Here is an 18,083-nt window from a genome sequence, read left to right on the forward strand (position 1 = left end):
ACAGACAGTTCCTCTCAAGCTGTCTTTGTACATCAATTAGGCTGAGACATGCTACGGCCAATGTTCTTAGTAGAGAGAGGTGTTTTCTCTGCAGCCATTTCTCCTGGCCTATATGACTCATTAAGTCTCACCTCTGATGGAGTTCTACTTGGGTTGAAAATCAGATACAACCGCCCCTCCACCCTGACCTTAGTTCTCCAGGAATGCTTAGTACACCTCAATGTCCTGACCTTTCTATGAGGAAAGAGACAAAGAAAAAAAAGGCGAGCAAGCAGCTTTATCAATATTACCTATGAATTTCCTATGATCTCATTTGAGCTTCATAAACAACCCCATGAGACAGGATTATGTCCACATTCCAGATAGGAAAACTGAGAAGAGGTTCAGTAGCTTGGCACAGTTGCCCAGTGAGGGCACAGAGTCAAAATCCAGGTCAATCAGACTCATCCCATCGGCCCTTATGTCTCTGCACCATGCTGCCTCCCAAGACTAAGCAAAGTGTTACCAACCCTGTCTTTCTTGAGTCTTGGTTGCTTCTTTGAACATAAATCTTTTTTTTTTTTTTAAGATTTCATTCATTTATTCATGAGAGACACAGAGAGAGAGAGAGGCAGAGACATGGGCAGAGGGAGAAGCAGGCTCCCTGTGGGGAGCCTGATGCAGGACTTGATCCAGGACCCGGGGATCACACCCTGAGCTGAAGGCAGATGCTCAATCACTGAGCCACCTAGGCATCCCTTGGTTGCTTCTTTGAACATATATCTTTAGAATATGTCTTCCACCAACCCATACTCCCCTTCATGCGGGTCATAGGAAAGGAGACAAATGGAAAGAAAAATCTGCTATAATGATTTGTTTTCAATAGCCTAGGTTTCAGCTGTCTGCCCACACCCCACCCTTCCTCCTCCAACCAATGGAGAGACACGGGTGAGCAGCAGTGCTGCACACTAGTTACCGGCTCAGAATCCAAGGCTGACTGCCTGAGGGCCAGTCCTGGCTCCCCACGGACTTGAGATGTGACCTGTCAGGTCATGTAATCCTTCTGTGCCTCCGTTCTTAATACGAAAAACGGGCATGACCCTGACATTAGAAGGTCATCATGAGAACTAAAATAAGAGAGTACATATAAATCCCACAGAATGCTGCCTGGCATACAGTAAGCCTTCAATAACCATGAAGTGGCATTTCTCTCTCTTCCCCCAAACTAGTGTGTCAGTAATAAGTCCTTCCACAGGTTCCCTTGGAGCAATCTGCCTATAGAATAATCTTGGACAAGGACATCCGCAAATAAAACGGAGTTGAAGTCTGAGAATGACAAGAGCAACCAGAAAGGCGCTAAATGCCTGAGAGACGGGTTAAGAGAGTGTACAGAAAGGATAAGTGAAGAGGGGATGATTTTGCCTCTCAAGGTCAAGGTGGGAAGGTTCTGTGTAGACTGTAAGAGCCTTAAGCATTTCTCTACTTTCACCTGCAGCCAAGATCTGATTCATCTCCAGCCATCGGCTCCTTCACCTCCGCTAGTCTGAAATCATCCAATTATGATGGTGGGCAAAGGCAACGAGAACCACCATGACCTCTGCCCCCCAACCCTGAATGAGCACCTAGGGACAGCACCATTCCCATGAAGGCAATCCAGGGAGAAACAAGCCAGAGGACGTCCCACTCCGAAACGAGCCTCCATCTCTTTCTCCCTCATGCCCTCCTCAGTCCCTGAGGCCAAACAGCTAAGAGTTCTTTTGCTCCCCCAGCCTCAGCCCCCAGTAGCCTCACAGGCAAACCACCTCTCCACTCTGTCTTTCAAGAGATGGAGTAATTGCTTTCAAACCACCACACCCTCTGTATTGAGCAGAACCCTGTAGTCCTTTGAGCAGAGAAGCAACATGGGAAATCTAAAAAGCACTGTCCCAGGAGTCAGGAGACTCAGCCCTAGTCTCTTCTCTAACCCTGCTGGCCATGTAACCTTGGGTAAGTCATGGTTCTTCCCTGGGACTCAGTTTTAGCTTCTGTAAAAGGATGGATTAGGGACACCTGGGTGGTTCAGTGGTTGAGCGTCTGCCTTTGGCTCAAGGCATGATCCCAGGGTCCAGGGATCCAGTCCCACATCAGGCTTCCTGCGAGGACTCCTTCTCTCTCTGCCTATGTTTCTGCTCTGTCTCTCTCATGAATAAATTTAAAAAAAAAAAAAAAAAAAGGATGGATGGATTAGAAATACACACACACACACACACACACACACACACACTTCTCCATGATCTCCAGCTTGCAGCTCTCCCCAAAGAAAACTAAAACAAACACCCTGTATGTTACTAAAGCCTAGTTCTAGGACAGCACCTTGAACTCAGTGTTCACATACATATAATTAAATGAAAAATAACAGAAGTTAAGCAGTTTAATAATGAGTCATGCTTGAAATTTCTTAATCTTTTCTTTCTTTCTTTCTTTCTTTTTTTAATTTATGATAGTCACACAGAGAGAGAGAGGCAGAGACATAGGCAGAGGGAGAAGCAGGCTCCATGCACCGGGAGCCCGATGTGGGATTCGATCCCGGGTCTCCAGGATCGTGCCCTGGACCAAAGGCAGGCGCCAAACCGCTGCGCCACCCAGGGATCCCCCTCTTTCTTTCTTTCCTTCCTTTTTTTTTTTTGCCTTGGAATGCCTTAAAGGTAAACCTGGTCACAAATAGGTAAAGTTTATCCAGATCCTATTGTCCCCTATTTCAGCCAAAGTACACCTAATTCAGAATCAGGGAGATTGGCCATTGAATTTCTCTTGAGGAAAATAATTCACCATCTGGACAACAACTCTCAAACAGGAGATAATATAGCAAAAGCCCAAACAGAGAGGGAGAAATATGTAAACTAAGATGGAGAATAGCTCCTCTGCAATCTAGTATCTCTCGTAGCAACTTTTTTTCCTAGAAGAAATTCATGGCTGTCCTGGCTAAAGACAAATCCTGTGGACAAGAGCTCTTCCTGGATCTCGGAGGGCCAGGCTGGACACCTGTCCTATTCCCCGCAGGTGAAACCAGACTTGAATATTGCTTTCGGGAAGTGAAATAATTCTTTCTGTAACTCCAGCCTTCCACTCTTATATGAGTGACAGTTCCCCCCATCCTCTAGGATTACTGTTAGATTACCCTGTAAAGTTTCAAGCACAAAGTCCCCAATGAATTATAAAGATACATGGATCTGTGGTTCAACGTGTCATTTAAGAACTTCTTTACAGGGGAGAGTAATGCTCACACTAACGAGCTAATAACTAATGAGGATATAGGAGAGCTAAAGAGGGTTTCAGTATAGCGAGTCTGAACTTCTTTATTGATATTTAGCTAGAGGGAGAGGGGGCACTCATCACATGTATCCTAGAAGCTGCCCACTCTTGAGCGGTTTATATGAGCTGCTGGCCTCTCGCCAGCCAGTGTGAGTTGGGTAATTTTTCTAAAGCAGGAAAGCATTTCCCAAGTATGCCCTCCCTTGTGACCCGTGCAATGCTGTCCTCAGGAGTTCCATTTGTGGCTGGGGCTCCCTGGCCTATATGAGGAAACCAAGGTACCCCTCTGCATAAAAATTCAGAAACGCACGAGAGCCTAGAGCACAGCTTCTCCACTGCAATCAAGGTGACACACTTGAAGGAACTGAAAGACTCAGAAGTAGTCCTATAACTAGCTGCTTGATCTCTACTGTGCTACAGAAATGTCTCCTCTCCCCCTAAAAGCATGCACACTTACTGCACGTTCTCCTGGGCCTCCCCACCCACCTGTCCTGACTTCAGTGGAAATTTTCGCTGTCCTGACCTTACCCTATGGGAAGCACGAGGGAAAGCTCTTCCAAGTGGCGGTCAACACACAGACAGTCCTTCTTTGGCATCAGTTTGGGGTTAAGCCTGGCCTCTCTAATCTCTGCCTGGGAGCCCCTGTACCCCACTCTACAGCACACTGCAGTATCAATCAGGGCAGTGTTTCCCAGCACAGACAAGCACCGTGACAGCAGTGGACTTGGTTACAGTGAAATGGTCACATGGATCAAAATCGGGTGACCTGTTGTGAGGGGTTCAAGTTTCCTCATTTTACAAAGTTGAGATTCAAAGAGAGCAAGTCTTCTGCCCAGGATCATGCAGCCTTTTAGTAGAAGAACCAAAGCTGGACTTCAGGTCTCATAGTCCAATGTTGTTTCTGCTGCCAGGGCTCCTCCTGCAGACTGGGATCCAGCCTTTGAAGCATACCCCCAGGGCTCTGCTCAACCAGCTCATACTTCTCACAAGGACTGGATTTTGGATCTCCTTACCCAGCATGCCTCCCTTCCAACTGTCCTCAACAGCACTTGAACTAAGAAGATACAACAGTTCACTCTCTAGGCTCCTCTCTAAGGACAGCAGGAATGCTCTGGAGTCTACAGCTGGTTGCGTCTATCTACTGCTCCTCTTGGCCCCTCTCTCCATTCAAAGTATATCGGTTCCCTGAGCAAACAGACAGAAGTTAGGCAGGCCAATTACACCCCAAACTACTCTCTCTCCCCCTCTTCTATGGCTCCAGTTTGCCTGAGAGGCAAGTTGTGACAAGCGTGTGGCAGGTGCCCCTGTGAGATAGACCCAGGAGAGTAAGACTGAGGTCTCCTGGTAGAAACTGGTATCTTTCAGGAGGATATGGGGGAAGTACGGAGCAGCAATTTTTAAGCAAAATACAGGATAAACTGCCACCTTTCTCTCACTCCCACACATATCTGACAGTCCTGTTTTGTAACTTATCCCTCCAGCACTCAGCAGACTAGGAAACAGTTACTGCTAAATATAAGGTGGAACACTAGTGGCTAGAACTCAAGAAGCTCTCCAAGGAGAACCAGACTGCTTCTCCAAGCCATACGAGCCACGGGGAAGCAGGAGACAAGAGCCGCTAAGAGACGATGCTATGGTACACAGATCCAGGGGCTGGCAAACTATAACCTGCAGGTCAAGCCCTTGATTTCTATAAGTTTTATTGGAACACACCACATCCATCACTTACATGTTGCCTATGGCTGTTTTCATACTAAAGCAGAGCAGAGTACGGTAACATAGACTGTACGACCTTCAAAGTTTTTTGTTTTGTTTTGTTTTGTTTTGTTTTTTTAATGAGGAGTTAATGACCACTTAGAAATTAAGTGAAGGGAACTGTCATTCTAGAATAACTCCCAGGGTTTTTTTGTTTTTTTTTTAATTTTATTTATTTATGATAGTCACACACAGAGAGAGAGAGAGAGAGGCAGAGACACAGGCAGAGGGAGAAGCAGGCTCCATGCACCGGGAGCCCGACGTGGGATTCGATCCCGGGTCTCCAGGATCGCACCCTGGGCCAAAGGCAGGCGCCAAACCGCTGCGCCACCCAGGGATCCCCCAAAGTTTAAAACACTTCCTAGCTGGAACCTTTGGGTGACTCAGTCGGTTGAGTGCCTGACTCTTGATTTGGGCCCAGGTCATGATCTCGGGGTCCTGAGATTGAGTCCTGTGTTGGGCTCCCACTCAGCATAAAGCCTGCTTGAGATTCTCTCTCTCTCTCTCTCTCTCTCTCTCTCTCTCTCTCTCTCTCCCTCTGCTCCTCTCCTGGCTCCTGTGCTCTCTCTCCCTCTCTCTCTCTCTCTCAATAAATAAATAAAATCTAAATAAATAAATAAGTAAACAAATTTCAATAAAATACTTCCTAGCTTGCTGACCCTGATACAAGTTAGAGACTATATTACTACAGAAAGGATAAATCTACATCCAACTATAAAGCCAATAAGGAGTTTTATTTGATTATCTAGGAGGCTTTCTGCCATTTGAGACAGCATCACCTACAATAATGGATTAATTAAACCAATAACACCCCATCCCCAGCTTGGAGGAAAAACCACATTTCCAGTAGGCTCTTTTAAGGTGGAAGATTTGCCCCTCAGTAAGTACAGCTGCATGCATTATAAAGGAGACTACTTCTGCTTTTTTCATGGTCATTCTTTCCGTGAGTGAATCAGGAAACAAACCTAGAGATTACCAGAGAAGTCGGAGGTGGTGATGATGAGTCATCTCTACCACCCTCATCACTACTAGTACTGACGGACCACTGGCCATGTGGCCAGCAACATACTGGGCACTGGGTACACTTAGTTAACTCTCACAACAAACCATGTACTATTGAGTCCGATTTTAGACATAAGGAAAATGAGGCACAGAGTGGTTAAATAATTGGACCTTGGGGATCCCCGGGTGGCTCAGCAGTGTAGCGCCTGCCTTCGGCCAGGGATGTGATCCTGGGGGCCTGGGATCAAGTCCCATGTCGGGCTCCCTGCATGGAGCCTGCTTCTCTCTCTGCCTGTGTCTCTGCCTCTCTCTCTGTATCTCATAAATAAATAAAATCTTTAAAAATAATAATAATAATTGGACCTTGACCACATAGCTAGTAAGTGAAACCAGATTCCCGTCTTTGCTCTTAAGTGCATATGATAATACCTTTTTTCTAACCTTATAAACAGAGACCCAGAGAAGTAAAAGGCCTTAACAGGGAATGGCAGGGAATGAACAGGGAATGGTAAATCTAGAATTTGAGAACCCAGCTTTATTGCTGCCATTTCTAGTCTGTGGTGTCGCTTTCTTCCCAAAACCCCCTTAACTCCACTACCCCTGCCACTCTCACCTCTGACCCAACCACAGGACTCCCCCATATGCTTCTCTGCCGAAGGCCACCCACCAGACTAAGCCATTTCCATTTTGTTTACAGACAAGCATGGAGGCATTCATCAGTTAGCTGTTTTCTCTCTCTTCACATCACCCAGCTCCCCAGTGTCCATGGGCCAAAGTGTTCCATTTTGAAGAAGCAAATCAAATGGAAGAATATTGGTAATTTTTGGTAGCTGGTTTCTGCATATTTTAAAGCATTGCTGTCACGGAAGCCCCTTTTACCTCTGAATAATAATTCTTGGCATCTATGGCAATTTTGTATAAAGAACCCACGTTAAGATCCGTATTAAATCCCTAGCACCAAATACCATTATAAGTCAAAAGGGAAAAAATCCAACAGTTCAATGGGTTGAAAACAATCCAACCTTGAAAAGGATTAAGTAGATTAATTAGTTCATAGTTGCTCTAGATTAGTGTTATCTAGTAGAACTTTTATGATGAAAATGCTTTATTATCTGTCCTGTCCAATAGGGTAATTACTAGCCACATGTAGCTCTTGAGCATTTGAACTGTGGCACGACAGAGGTCTTGAGTTTTTAATTTTAGTTCATTTTACCTTTAAATTAAATAGCTCAGGTGGCTACCATATGGGCCAGCTGGGCTCCCGACCACCCTTCCTAGGTCCCCATGCTACTGACCTGGCATGGGGACACACAAAAACCCAGGGTCTGCTCTTTAAGAACCTATAAGCAATGTGAGGAAGCAAACTACATACACACAAACAGGTAAACGGTGCCAGACAATAAGAGCTATGGGAATTAAGAAATAGCATCGTAGGGATCCTTGGGTGGCTCAGCGGTTTAGTGCCGCCTTTGGCCTGTGGCGTGATCCTGGAGTCCGAGGATCAAGTCCCGCATTGGGCTCCCTGCATGGAGCCTGCTTCTCCCTCTGCCTGTGTCTCTGCCTCTCATGAATAAATAAATAAAATCTTCTAGAAAGAAAGAAAGAAAGAAAGAGAGAGAGAGAGAGAGAGAGAAAGGAAGGAAGGAAGGAAAAGGAAAGGAAAGAAAAAGAAAAAGAAAAAGAAAGAAAGAAAGAAAGAAAGAGAAAGAAAAAGAAAGAAAGAAAGAAAGAAAGAAAGAAAGAAAGAAAGAAAGAAAGAAAGAAAGAAAGAAAGAAAGAAATAGAAAGAAAGAAATAGCATCTTAGAACCTGGTTCTACAGATTGAGTCCTTTACCCTTTGGCCACTGGGTTACAAAACAATCTGCTTGAGAAAGAGCACACCAGCTGCTTCCACTATCACTTTTGCAGTCCATTCAAAGGAGATACCATTGGGGTATCTACCTGGGTAGTGAGTCGGTTAAGCGTCTGCCTTTGGCTCAGGTCACAATTCCAGGGGCCTCAGAACAAGCCTTGCATCAGGCTCCCTGCTCAGCAGGGCATCTGCTTCTCCCTCTTGCTCTGCCCCTCCCTCTGCTTATGCTCTCTCTCTCTGTCAAAAAAACAATATCTTAAAAAAAAAAAAAAAAAAAAGGACATGCTGCTATCCTTATATGTCACGTGCTTGAAGTAGCTAGACCCAAAGGGATCACTGCCCCTGCCAAATGTTTAGTATCTCCTCAAGACATGGGACTAAGGATGGGCTAATCAGGAACTAAGCTCAGTGAAAACAAGATCAATCCAATTCCTTTTCCCCTCATTTAATTTTATTCCTCATTTTTCTGAAGTCTAAGAGAAAAAGGAAATATGATCGGGGAGACATACTGCTCATCGCTGGCCCCTTGTATCACCTTGCAGGGCCCTCCTCTTTAGTGATTTTCCTCTTCTCTGTACAAGCATTTTCAGAGTGACTACTACTCCTCAACCGGCTTTTCAAATTTCCCCTCCAAATCCCTTGGGCAATAGGTTGCCCAGGAAGCCAACTTCACACCTTCTGCAAAGAGTTGAAGAGAAGGGGGGAACAAAGGAAGAAGAGAGAGAGAAGTAGGGAAAGGAGAGAGAGAAGAGGAAAATGGGAAGGAAAGGTAAATAGAAGTGGCCTGTAAAGGAACAGCAAAGAGAGCAGCGTCCGATTGCCTTTCTCAACCATCCGGTTCTCGAGGTGGACTGGACCACAGATCTTGATCTTCTATGGTTACCAGAAAGTGAAGGGCACAACTATTTTGAGATCATCTGAGCCTTATGCATTGCAATGTGTGGCCAGTTGGGTTAAAAAAAAAAAAAAAAAAAAAAAAAACCTGAGTTTCATTATCTCTACTTTTGTGCCTTTTGTGACGAAACAAATAAAAACTATTGTTTCTCATGTAACCTCCCAACTAAATGTGAACCCATACTCTTCTTGACTTTAAATGGAACTTCTTGGACCTACCACTTGCTTCATTGTGTTGGGGTTATACTCCAGAAAGAACGTTTTTAAAAATGACAAAAATATGGCAAATGGAGCCTTAACAAGACTTACATCTTGATGATGGTTGGACCCGGTAATAAACTCCTACATAGACTTTTGTGTATAAAAATTCTAAAGGGACTTCTAAGTCTGTTACTGCAGTAGATATATTATAGGAAACCGCAGTACAGTCCAGACCTACCAGACATAAAATTGTTATGAGTTTAGAAAAGAAGGAAGTATACAAGGTACCCCAGCACCTTCGCTCTTCAATCCTCCTGGTCACGTAGTCCCATCTGACCAGTGTCCCATCTGATGTTTCCAATGTTAGCATTCCATGAAAGTAGGATTGCAGTTTTGTAGAGTTCAAACTTTAAAAGCCCTAAGTCCATGGTAGGTGAAGATGGGTAAGTGGGGCCTAATAAAGAAGAGTCTCTTGTTGGTGACAACGATGGGAACCAATGGCCCAGCTTTAGAGTGCTAAAGGTCTATAAGGCACTCAGGGCCATGCGTGACCAGGTCTGCCAAAGGTAGGAAGGGTTAAGTGAGGTCCTCCATGACCTCTTACAGAGCATGCCCCAGAGCTAGGTGATTTTATCCCCACTCTCATCCTCATGAACAATTCGGTGTGAAATGGATGAGGATCACAGAAAAGATCTTTTTATACAAGATCATCTGCTGCCCAAGACTCACTATGATCAGATCAAACGGGTATTGTTTCTAGAGGCATCTCCTGATCCCCTGGGATGGTTTTTATTAAACAGAACCTCTCTTTTTAATAGGATTTTACCTGGTTGTACCTTTGAGAATAGCAACTAGGAAAGAGGAGACTTTCCTTAGAAAAAAAACACCTCACATATAAACCTGCAATGCAAAAACCTGGGAGAGAAGGTTAAACTATGGGAAGAGCTCATTGCACCTGAATGAGACTACTGTGATTTAGCTGGAAAAGCATACTGCCCAGGTACTGCTATCATAGGAGGGATGGTTGGGCTTTGTTTGACTTGGCACTTCGATTCCTTTTACGAAACAGGATATGGTTTCAAGGACACAGGCACAGTTTACAAGGTGACGTTGGACACCAGAATGACTCAGGTCATCGTATTAGGCTGCTTTCTGCTGCTGGACCAGCTTTACTTCTACAACTCATGGTGTTCTCAAGAATTCTGACAACTCTGACAACTCTACTGTAAAACAGCTTTTAGAAATAACAGCTGACCGAGATCTAATCCGTTAAGTGCAACCACTAGAGAAAGGGAGTCACTTCTTTAATAAGGTGGGAGGAGAGTTTCAGACGCTTACAAATCCAGCAGGATGTTCTCTGCTAACTTTCTCCTAATTAGATAGATCAGACGAGTGTTCTGACTGGCCACTTACTTAAAAGGGCAATTCAGTGAAATAACTGATCCTAGGCTGATCCTAGATCAGAGGAAAAAGGGATGCTATCGATTGAGGGCTTTAATTGGTCAACTGGCAATACTGGAATATGGACAGTGTATTAAAATATTGTATCCTGGGATGCCTGGGTAGCTCAGCGGTTGAGCATCTGGCTTTGGCTCAGGACGTGATCCCAGGGTCCTGAGATCAAGTCCCACATCAGGCCCCCTGCGAGAAACCTGCTTCTCCCTCTATCTCTCTGCCTCTCTCTCTCTGTGTGTGTCTCTCATGAATAAATAAATAAAATCTTTAAAAAAATAAAATATTGTATCCATGTTAAATTTATTGGGGTTGAAATAACTATGTTTTTTAAAGAGACTGTCTTTATTGTTGGGAAATAAATACTGAAGAATCTAGGCATTAAAGGGTCAGCCATGAAATGATTCAGAAAAAGTATTCTATGTCTGTATTTATGTATACAGATCTTTCTTGACTTATGATGGGGTAACATCCTGATAAACTCATTACGGGTTGAAAATATCATTTAATACAGTAAGTTGTAAACACATTTGATGCATCTAATCCATTATTCTCAGTTACAAAAAAATACACCTCAGGATGCCTGGATAGCTCAACGACTGAGCATCTGCCTTCGGCTCAGGGCATAATCCTGGGCTCCTGGATCCAGACTGGGATCCAGTCCCATCTCAGGCTCCTTGTGTGGAGCCTGCTTCTTCCTCTGCCTGTGTCTCTGCTTCTCTCTCTCTGTATGTGTCATGAATAAATAAATAAAATTAAAAAAAAATACACCTCATCTACCAAACATCACAGCTTTGCCTAGTCTTAAACTCATGATTAGCCTATATTGGGCAAAATCATCTAACGCAAAGCATTTATTATTTTATAATAAAGTGCTGAATATCTTTTTTCAAAAGATTTTATTTATTTGAGAGAGTGTGTGTGAGGGAGACAGCACAAGAGGAGAGAGGGTCAGAGAGAGAAACAGACTCCTCACTGAGCGGGGAGCTTGATGGGAGGCTCAATCCTGGGACTCTGGGATTATAGGGGGGACTCCTGGGATCGAGCCCCAAATTGGGCTCCATGCTCAGTGGGCCTCTCCCTCTCCCTTTGCCCATCTCACCTCACTCATGCTCTCTCTCTCAAATAAATAAATAAAATATTTTTAAAAACATTATGTTACATATACTATATATACATTATATTATATATACTACATATGCTACATAACATTATATTATATGTAACAAACTAGTGGATGTTATATATGTCTTAATATGAAATCTGTATGTATTTTTATGTAAAAAAGGCAAATAATAAAGCAAAAGGGCAAAAGTTAACAATACTTCAATCTGAGCACAGGTATATACCGGTATTCTTTGTACTATTGCAAATTTTTCCAAAGTCTGAAATTATGTCCAATTCACTAAAAAGGAGGGGAGAATTGAAGCATTCCTTCCCCCGCTGAGTTGCCAGCAAAGAGCTGTTTTATTCAAGTCTATATAGGCTCTATCACAGGTGGGATGTTGGCCTCAGTCTGATTTTCACCTGGATTGGTCATTCATACAGACTAGCAAAAGGAGCAAGATAAAATTGTTGGTTTTTTTTTTTTAACTTTCTCTAAATTTGATTATAAAAATCTCATATCCTTATTACGGAAAATTTGAGGAAAAGAAAACTAATGAAGAAAAAAAATACATAAATTCCACCATATCCCACCAAATTGGAAGAATTTTTATTTTGGCATATTTCTTTTCAGTCCTTTCCCCAAAGATTTAAGAGAATTAGGATTACAGTGTAAAAACTGCATAGCCTGGTTTGGTTTTGTTGTTTTTCCTTTAACCTAGTATTAACATTTTCCTGTCATGGGTAAAAAGGGAAAAAAAAACTTAAATCTTCAATATCAACACAGTATTCCACTATATGGATATGCCATAATTAACTTATCCATTTTCCTAAAACTGGGCCTTTGATCATTTCCAATTTTTATTTATTACACATAGTGCTGAGTTAAAAGCTTAAGATCTCTGTGCTTAAATCTTTCTTTTTAGTATTTCTGGTTTATACCTTTATGACGGATTCACAAAAATTAAGTTCCCGGGGCAAAGGGTCTAAACATTTTTAAGACTCAATGCAAAAAAGGCCAAATGACTTTTAGAAAGTTAGGTTTATGCCTGTATCTTTAAGGAAAAAGATAACTGAAGGGAATTATCAAAACTTTGGGTTGATATCTCATTGAGGATTTAAAGAAAGGGAATTAACTGCCACAAGCTAAAAACTGCGGTCTTCAGACCAAACTTGGCTATTGGCACAAGTTCTGTAAGCTATTTTTTTGTCTTCAAAAAAGGAGAAATGAAATATTCTAGCCTGTATCATCAACACATTCTGATTGCTAGGTAAAAGATGTATGGTCCAGCCTCAGATGATAACCAGTACATTAAGCTTTGGGTTTCTATAATCTAGAAGACCTTCCTAACGTCCTGGGAGAAATGAGATCCCAAAAACACAAGGAGGGGAAAAGCACATGTGAGAAAGTGATGGGAATCGAAAAGCAAGGTTCAGATTCAAAAAGGCAAACTTAATGAAGACAAGTTGGGGTTTTTACCCTCTCATTTTTCAGGAGTCTAGAATTGGAAAAGCAAGGCACCCAACAGTCAGGAGATGTGGAGTCAAGCCCATCCATCTGAATGAACAACCAGCCTGGATCAAGGACACAGCCAAACCTCCCAGGACTCTATCTCCTCACTTGTTAAATGACAGTTAAACAAAGTCCCTAAAGGTCATTCTCAGGTCTCTGGTTTGTCAACAGTCTCTTTTAAATGTGCCAGGGGAGAAAAGGACAGAGTAGTTATGCTCTCCGAATGGATTCTATCAAATGCTGACCACCTCATTTTTCATAACCCAACTAGATCAAATAGCACTTGGTAGATAGGAACTTCTAGAAACTTTGCATTTCCCACTCCTTCAGCCAGCAAGGACTAAGGCAGGGTGGGGATCTGTGAGCAAAGAGGAAAGAAGGCTCACCGTGACCATTGCAATAGTAGATCCACTTCTCCCGGTTCTGGGTTGGGGTCACGGATTTCTTCAGCCCTGCCTTTTCCACAATGGTGCTAGGGTCCTGCCGGGGCCCCTTTTTCAGAGTTCTTGAGCTTTTCCGGATACTGCATACCACTATCACCACAAGCACCAGCAGCAGAAAAAGCACAATCATCCAGGGCAAATGTTCATTGATGTCAAAATGCTTGTGCAAGTTCTGTCTGGGGTGAGTCCGCTTGAGGCCTTTGATGGGTGTGCTGGATTTCTCGCCCCCAGTTGCCTCCATGGACGGCAGCAGCTTCAGGATGTGTCTGTGGTGGGGGCCTTGCTGGTGGTTGACTACCTGGAGGTTTGGGAGGGTCTTGTTCATGCCTTCCTCACCCCTTGCCGAGCTTGTGTTGTCAGGGACTGTCCCTTCCTGGATGCCACTCGGTACCTTTGGTCTAACAGAGGCAGAAGAGTTGGATTCTGTTGAGTTCATGCCTAGAAAAAAGGAGGGGGGAAGAGCTTTTCTATATCTGGGGATCTGTATATTCCTCCGCTTCCTGCTCATCTCCAAGCCAGGCCAGATAATGAAAGAAGAGATGAACTTTGGAGCTTACGGATAAATCATACGGCACATTTTCATAAAGATTCTAACAGCACCTTTATGTGGAAGATAAAAACTAAACTTCACAGCTAAACTTGCATCCTCAGGGCAAAACCAATGGCATCCTTACAGATCCAATGTCCAAGCTTCACAGCAGCTCCCCTATGTTTCACATACAGAGTGGACTCATGTATGTTCAGGGTTCTAGTCAACTCTTAAATGTGCTGATTGTTCACAAAACCAGTTCAAATGTGATCCCTTTATTCTCCTTCTCCCACCTTTTGGCCATTTTAAGATACAATGGTAAAAACTGGGAATATGATAAGATAGGGAAAAGAACTCAAACCCAAATCCAAATTTGACCAGCAAAAGCTTTGGTGAGACTAATCAGTGAATAAAACAAGGCAAGACTTTCTTAGGATCTATATTAAGAGATAAGTTTTGGGCTGGCAGCTGAGTGTACTTCCTTCAGAGAAGTTTCCACAAGCAGTCTTCATTAAGGAGTGTGAGAGCCAGGGATTTCAAGTCCCAAGAGACAGGACCTGGATTACATTAGTCCCTGAGAAAACCTAGACAGGTCACTGGAGCTCTCTGAACCTGTTTCTTCATTTCAAACTGGTGGTTGTAAGGCCCTCCTCATAGAGCTATCATAAAGGTCCAATGTAATTACACGTGAAGACTATGCTAGAAAGCACAACTCCAGTTGGCTATCCTTTCAAGAAAATTAATCAAAAAGGATTTGAAAATAAAGAATAAACTTTGCATTCTTCCTGAGGCTCAAAATCCTGAGGACAACTAGGATACTCGATGGAAGAGCATAAAATTAAAATCATTTGAAAAAATTAAACATCATTTTCCAGATGCAAATGCTAGTTATCTTCAACAAGCTACAAACTTGTTTCCTGAAGCTTCTTTCTTTCTTTCCCCTTTTTCAACCCACCTTGGTTTCAATATTTAATCCTTCCCTTCCAGGCATCATGGTATTTTCTCCCCTTTTCCTTCCTCCCTTCCTTCTGGCTGTGTCTATCCAGGATTGATTCCATGTTGGGAAGCTTTTAATCTGGAAGGAAGCTTGAACATCTAAATCACTCATGTATTTGCCAAGTTTGAAGCCAAGGCCTGAAGAAGTGACTTACATAAGGCCATGTATTGTCCTTATTTCTCTCAGTTCTTTCTTTTTAAGCTTGATGTGACCTAGTTTTTAGATATTTGATCCCCCCTAACAGAAAACCTGAGTCTAAATGTTTCTAATACATCCAAAGAAGACAGATTAACCACAAAATGGAGGCCCCTTCTTCAAGGGGTGACTTTGGAATATACAAAATAAAGAAAGTATCCTTGGTACAAGCCCATTTTTGGTAGTTCCATTGGGCTCAAAGACTTTTTCATATAAATAACTCATGAGGTTAAGTTACCTTTGGGAACATAAGTGGAGGAAGGGACTTCATGGGATTCCATGTGCTCCGGGTGTGAAAAGATGGTTGTACCAGGGGTAGGTGAGGTCGTGCTGGAGAAGGGCGGAAGTGTGCCACAGACATTGTCTGCTTCCTTGGTCCCCGGCTTGATCACCACCAGGTTCTGACTCAGACAGTCTGTGTATGCTTTGCATTTCATCACACTAGAAGGCACATCAGAGAAGGTACCCCGAGCACACTGCTTACACCGCACGTCCTCGGTCTCCGTCCCTTTCTTCCGCACACCCCACCCCACAGGACACACCGTATGGGGGGCGCAGGTACCATTAAACTGGAACATGCCAGGTGGGCAAGCACATTCTCGGTCAGTCAAGGCAGCACAAGGTAATTTCTCAACCATTGGCCATGGGCATGGCTGACTACAGTCATGGCATTTCTCTATGCCATTCTCATGCCTGGTAAAGGTCCCCACAGGGCAACTGCTACAGACACGCAGGCTCGTGTTGGTACAGTGCTCAGACACATAGGTTCCTGCTGGACACTTGTCACAGGTTAGCACCTGGCCGGTGGCACGGTCAACATGGTGGTATTTGCCAATGAGATTTGAGGCCTTCTGTTCTAGCTGAGCTGTGGTGGTGCTAAGGAATCCAAGCTGAAAGAAATAAAAGGGGAGGGAAAACGAACAAAAATCAAGAATGGGTTATACAAGAACAGAGAAGAAAGGATGGAACAATCCCAATATCACCACCACCATCCCCATTAAAGATCTTAACGGTCCTGCATTCTTTTAATCCTGTCAGAGCAACACAGTAGAAAGAGAGAAACAAAGACTATGATTCCATCATGGGGCCTGACCTACTGGCTATGAAGCTTTGGTCTTATTGTATGACCTTTGCTTTAACTTCCTTTTTTTTCTGTCTAGTAAGTGAGGTTGACAATACTGCTCAACTCAATTATAAAGATCAACTTGAGAATATGAACATGTAAGTACTTTGTTGTTCAAAACGCTATACATAAAAAACAAAAAAACCCAAAACACTATACAGGGGGACCTGGCTGGATCAGTTGATAGAGCATGCAACCCTTGATCTCAGGGTCATGAGTTCAAGTCCCATGTTGGGCAGAGAGCTTACTTAAAACATTTTCTCAAATTTAAGAAAAAATTTTAAATGTGTATAGAAGTGAAAAATCCTAATGAAAGAAGAAAATAGCTTGCTGAATAGCTGTCTTCCTTCCCATAATCCAAATGTTAAGTTGCCATTTCTTAGCACCAAGACAAAGCAACTGAGGATTGGATGGCATATATTCAAGCTCCTTCTGCTATAGCACCAGATTACCCATGTGGAGTTATTTTTTCAAAGCCTTTCTCTATGCAAAGTCAAACATTTTTTGGTTTTGGTTTTGTTTTATTTGCAAAACAGAGGCAGGTCCTTGGCATTCTTAATTTGCTTTAAGTAACAGAGTTGATGCTTTTAGAGGTATATTCTGTTCGCTGAGCCTCTAAAGGCCATGGTCACTGGAGCAAGAACCTGCAGACACCTGGAGGTCCAGCATAAAACCAGGCTCAGCCGGGACTCCACAGAGGTAAATTTAGTTCATAGGACAGAAACTTCACCCAGCTAGACAGGATTTTATACTCTCTTACACTGAAAACTTGGGAGAAAGGAAATTATGTTTGTGGTACTAAATCCTAAGGTCCTTCTGAGAGCTGGGGGGAAATATTTAATAATGAATAGTGAGAGAGTTTTTCTGCATGAATGAAGTTTGAGAGGTCCCACCAAGGAAGCTTCCACTGCCTTCTACAAAATGGAGAAGGGTTAAGTGTCAAGAAAACAGTGGCCGCCCCAAACTATCAGATGCCCATCAGGGCAAGATCCTTCTAAAATGAGTACCAGGAGCTAAGGGAATAAAACAAGAATGTCTTTAAAAATTGATCATAGTTCCCGACTCATTGGCACCTTGAAGGTTAATCCAAGATTCAGTTCCCCTCCCCTCCCAAAAAAATTTAATGATTTGAATCAAAAGTATCTCCCTTGGGACTCTTGGGTGCCTCAGTGGTTGAGCGTCTGCCTTCAGCCCAGGGTGTGATCCTGGGATCCTGGGATCAAGTCCCACATCGGGCTTCCTGCATGGAGCCTGCTTCTCCCTCTGCCTGCCTCTGTGTGTGTGTGTGTGTGTGTGTGTGTGTGTGTGTGTGTGTGTGTGTGTCTCATGAATAAATAAATAAAATCTTAAAAAAAAGAAAAACAAAAGAAACTTTAATAGCATCTTAGACTGAAGAAAAAAAATCTGCTTCATAATGGTAAATTCTGTACTATCTCTCTTTGTCTCTTTCTGGCTTTCTTTCTTTTCTTGGTCCTTCTGTTTGCAAAATCGGCCCAGCCACCCCCTTCTGCCCTGGCAATGTGGCTTAGATTGAGGGCAGAAAGCAGCCACTATTGTGTGGAGCACAGGTTCCATTTGGCAAGTACAAGAGGACAAATTTCATCCCAGTCTCCCTGGCGCTAAGGACCCACCCAAGAGGTTGCGACAGTGGCTCTGCTTCTGTATTTCCCCGAGTTCCTTTACATCTAGTTTCTAAATGCAAAAGCCCTTTTAGATGGCCACAGCGTTCTGGAGGTTTGAAAGATGTATAAA

The 18,083-nt window shown here is 43.3% G+C and overlaps 1 protein-coding gene across 1 annotated transcript in view; it reads right to left on the reverse strand.

Annotated features, from left to right (window-relative positions):
• Nucleotides 1-18,083, reverse strand: part of TNFRSF21 (TNF receptor superfamily member 21) — a 68,800-nt gene that overhangs the window by 33,795 nt on the left and 16,922 nt on the right. Inside the window, exons 2-3 of the mRNA XM_025418975.3 lie at nt 15,447-16,098; nt 13,431-13,925 (exon numbers count right to left, since the gene is read on the reverse strand). Coding sequence (XP_025274760.1) covers nt 13,431-13,925; nt 15,447-16,098 — 1,147 coding nt within the window. The remainder of the gene's footprint in view (nt 1-13,430; nt 13,926-15,446; nt 16,099-18,083) is intronic.

The sequence above is a fragment of the Canis lupus genome, chromosome 12, assembly GCF_003254725.2.
Source record: "Canis lupus dingo isolate Sandy chromosome 12, ASM325472v2, whole genome shotgun sequence".
Taxonomy (NCBI): domain Eukaryota; kingdom Metazoa; phylum Chordata; class Mammalia; order Carnivora; family Canidae; genus Canis; species Canis lupus.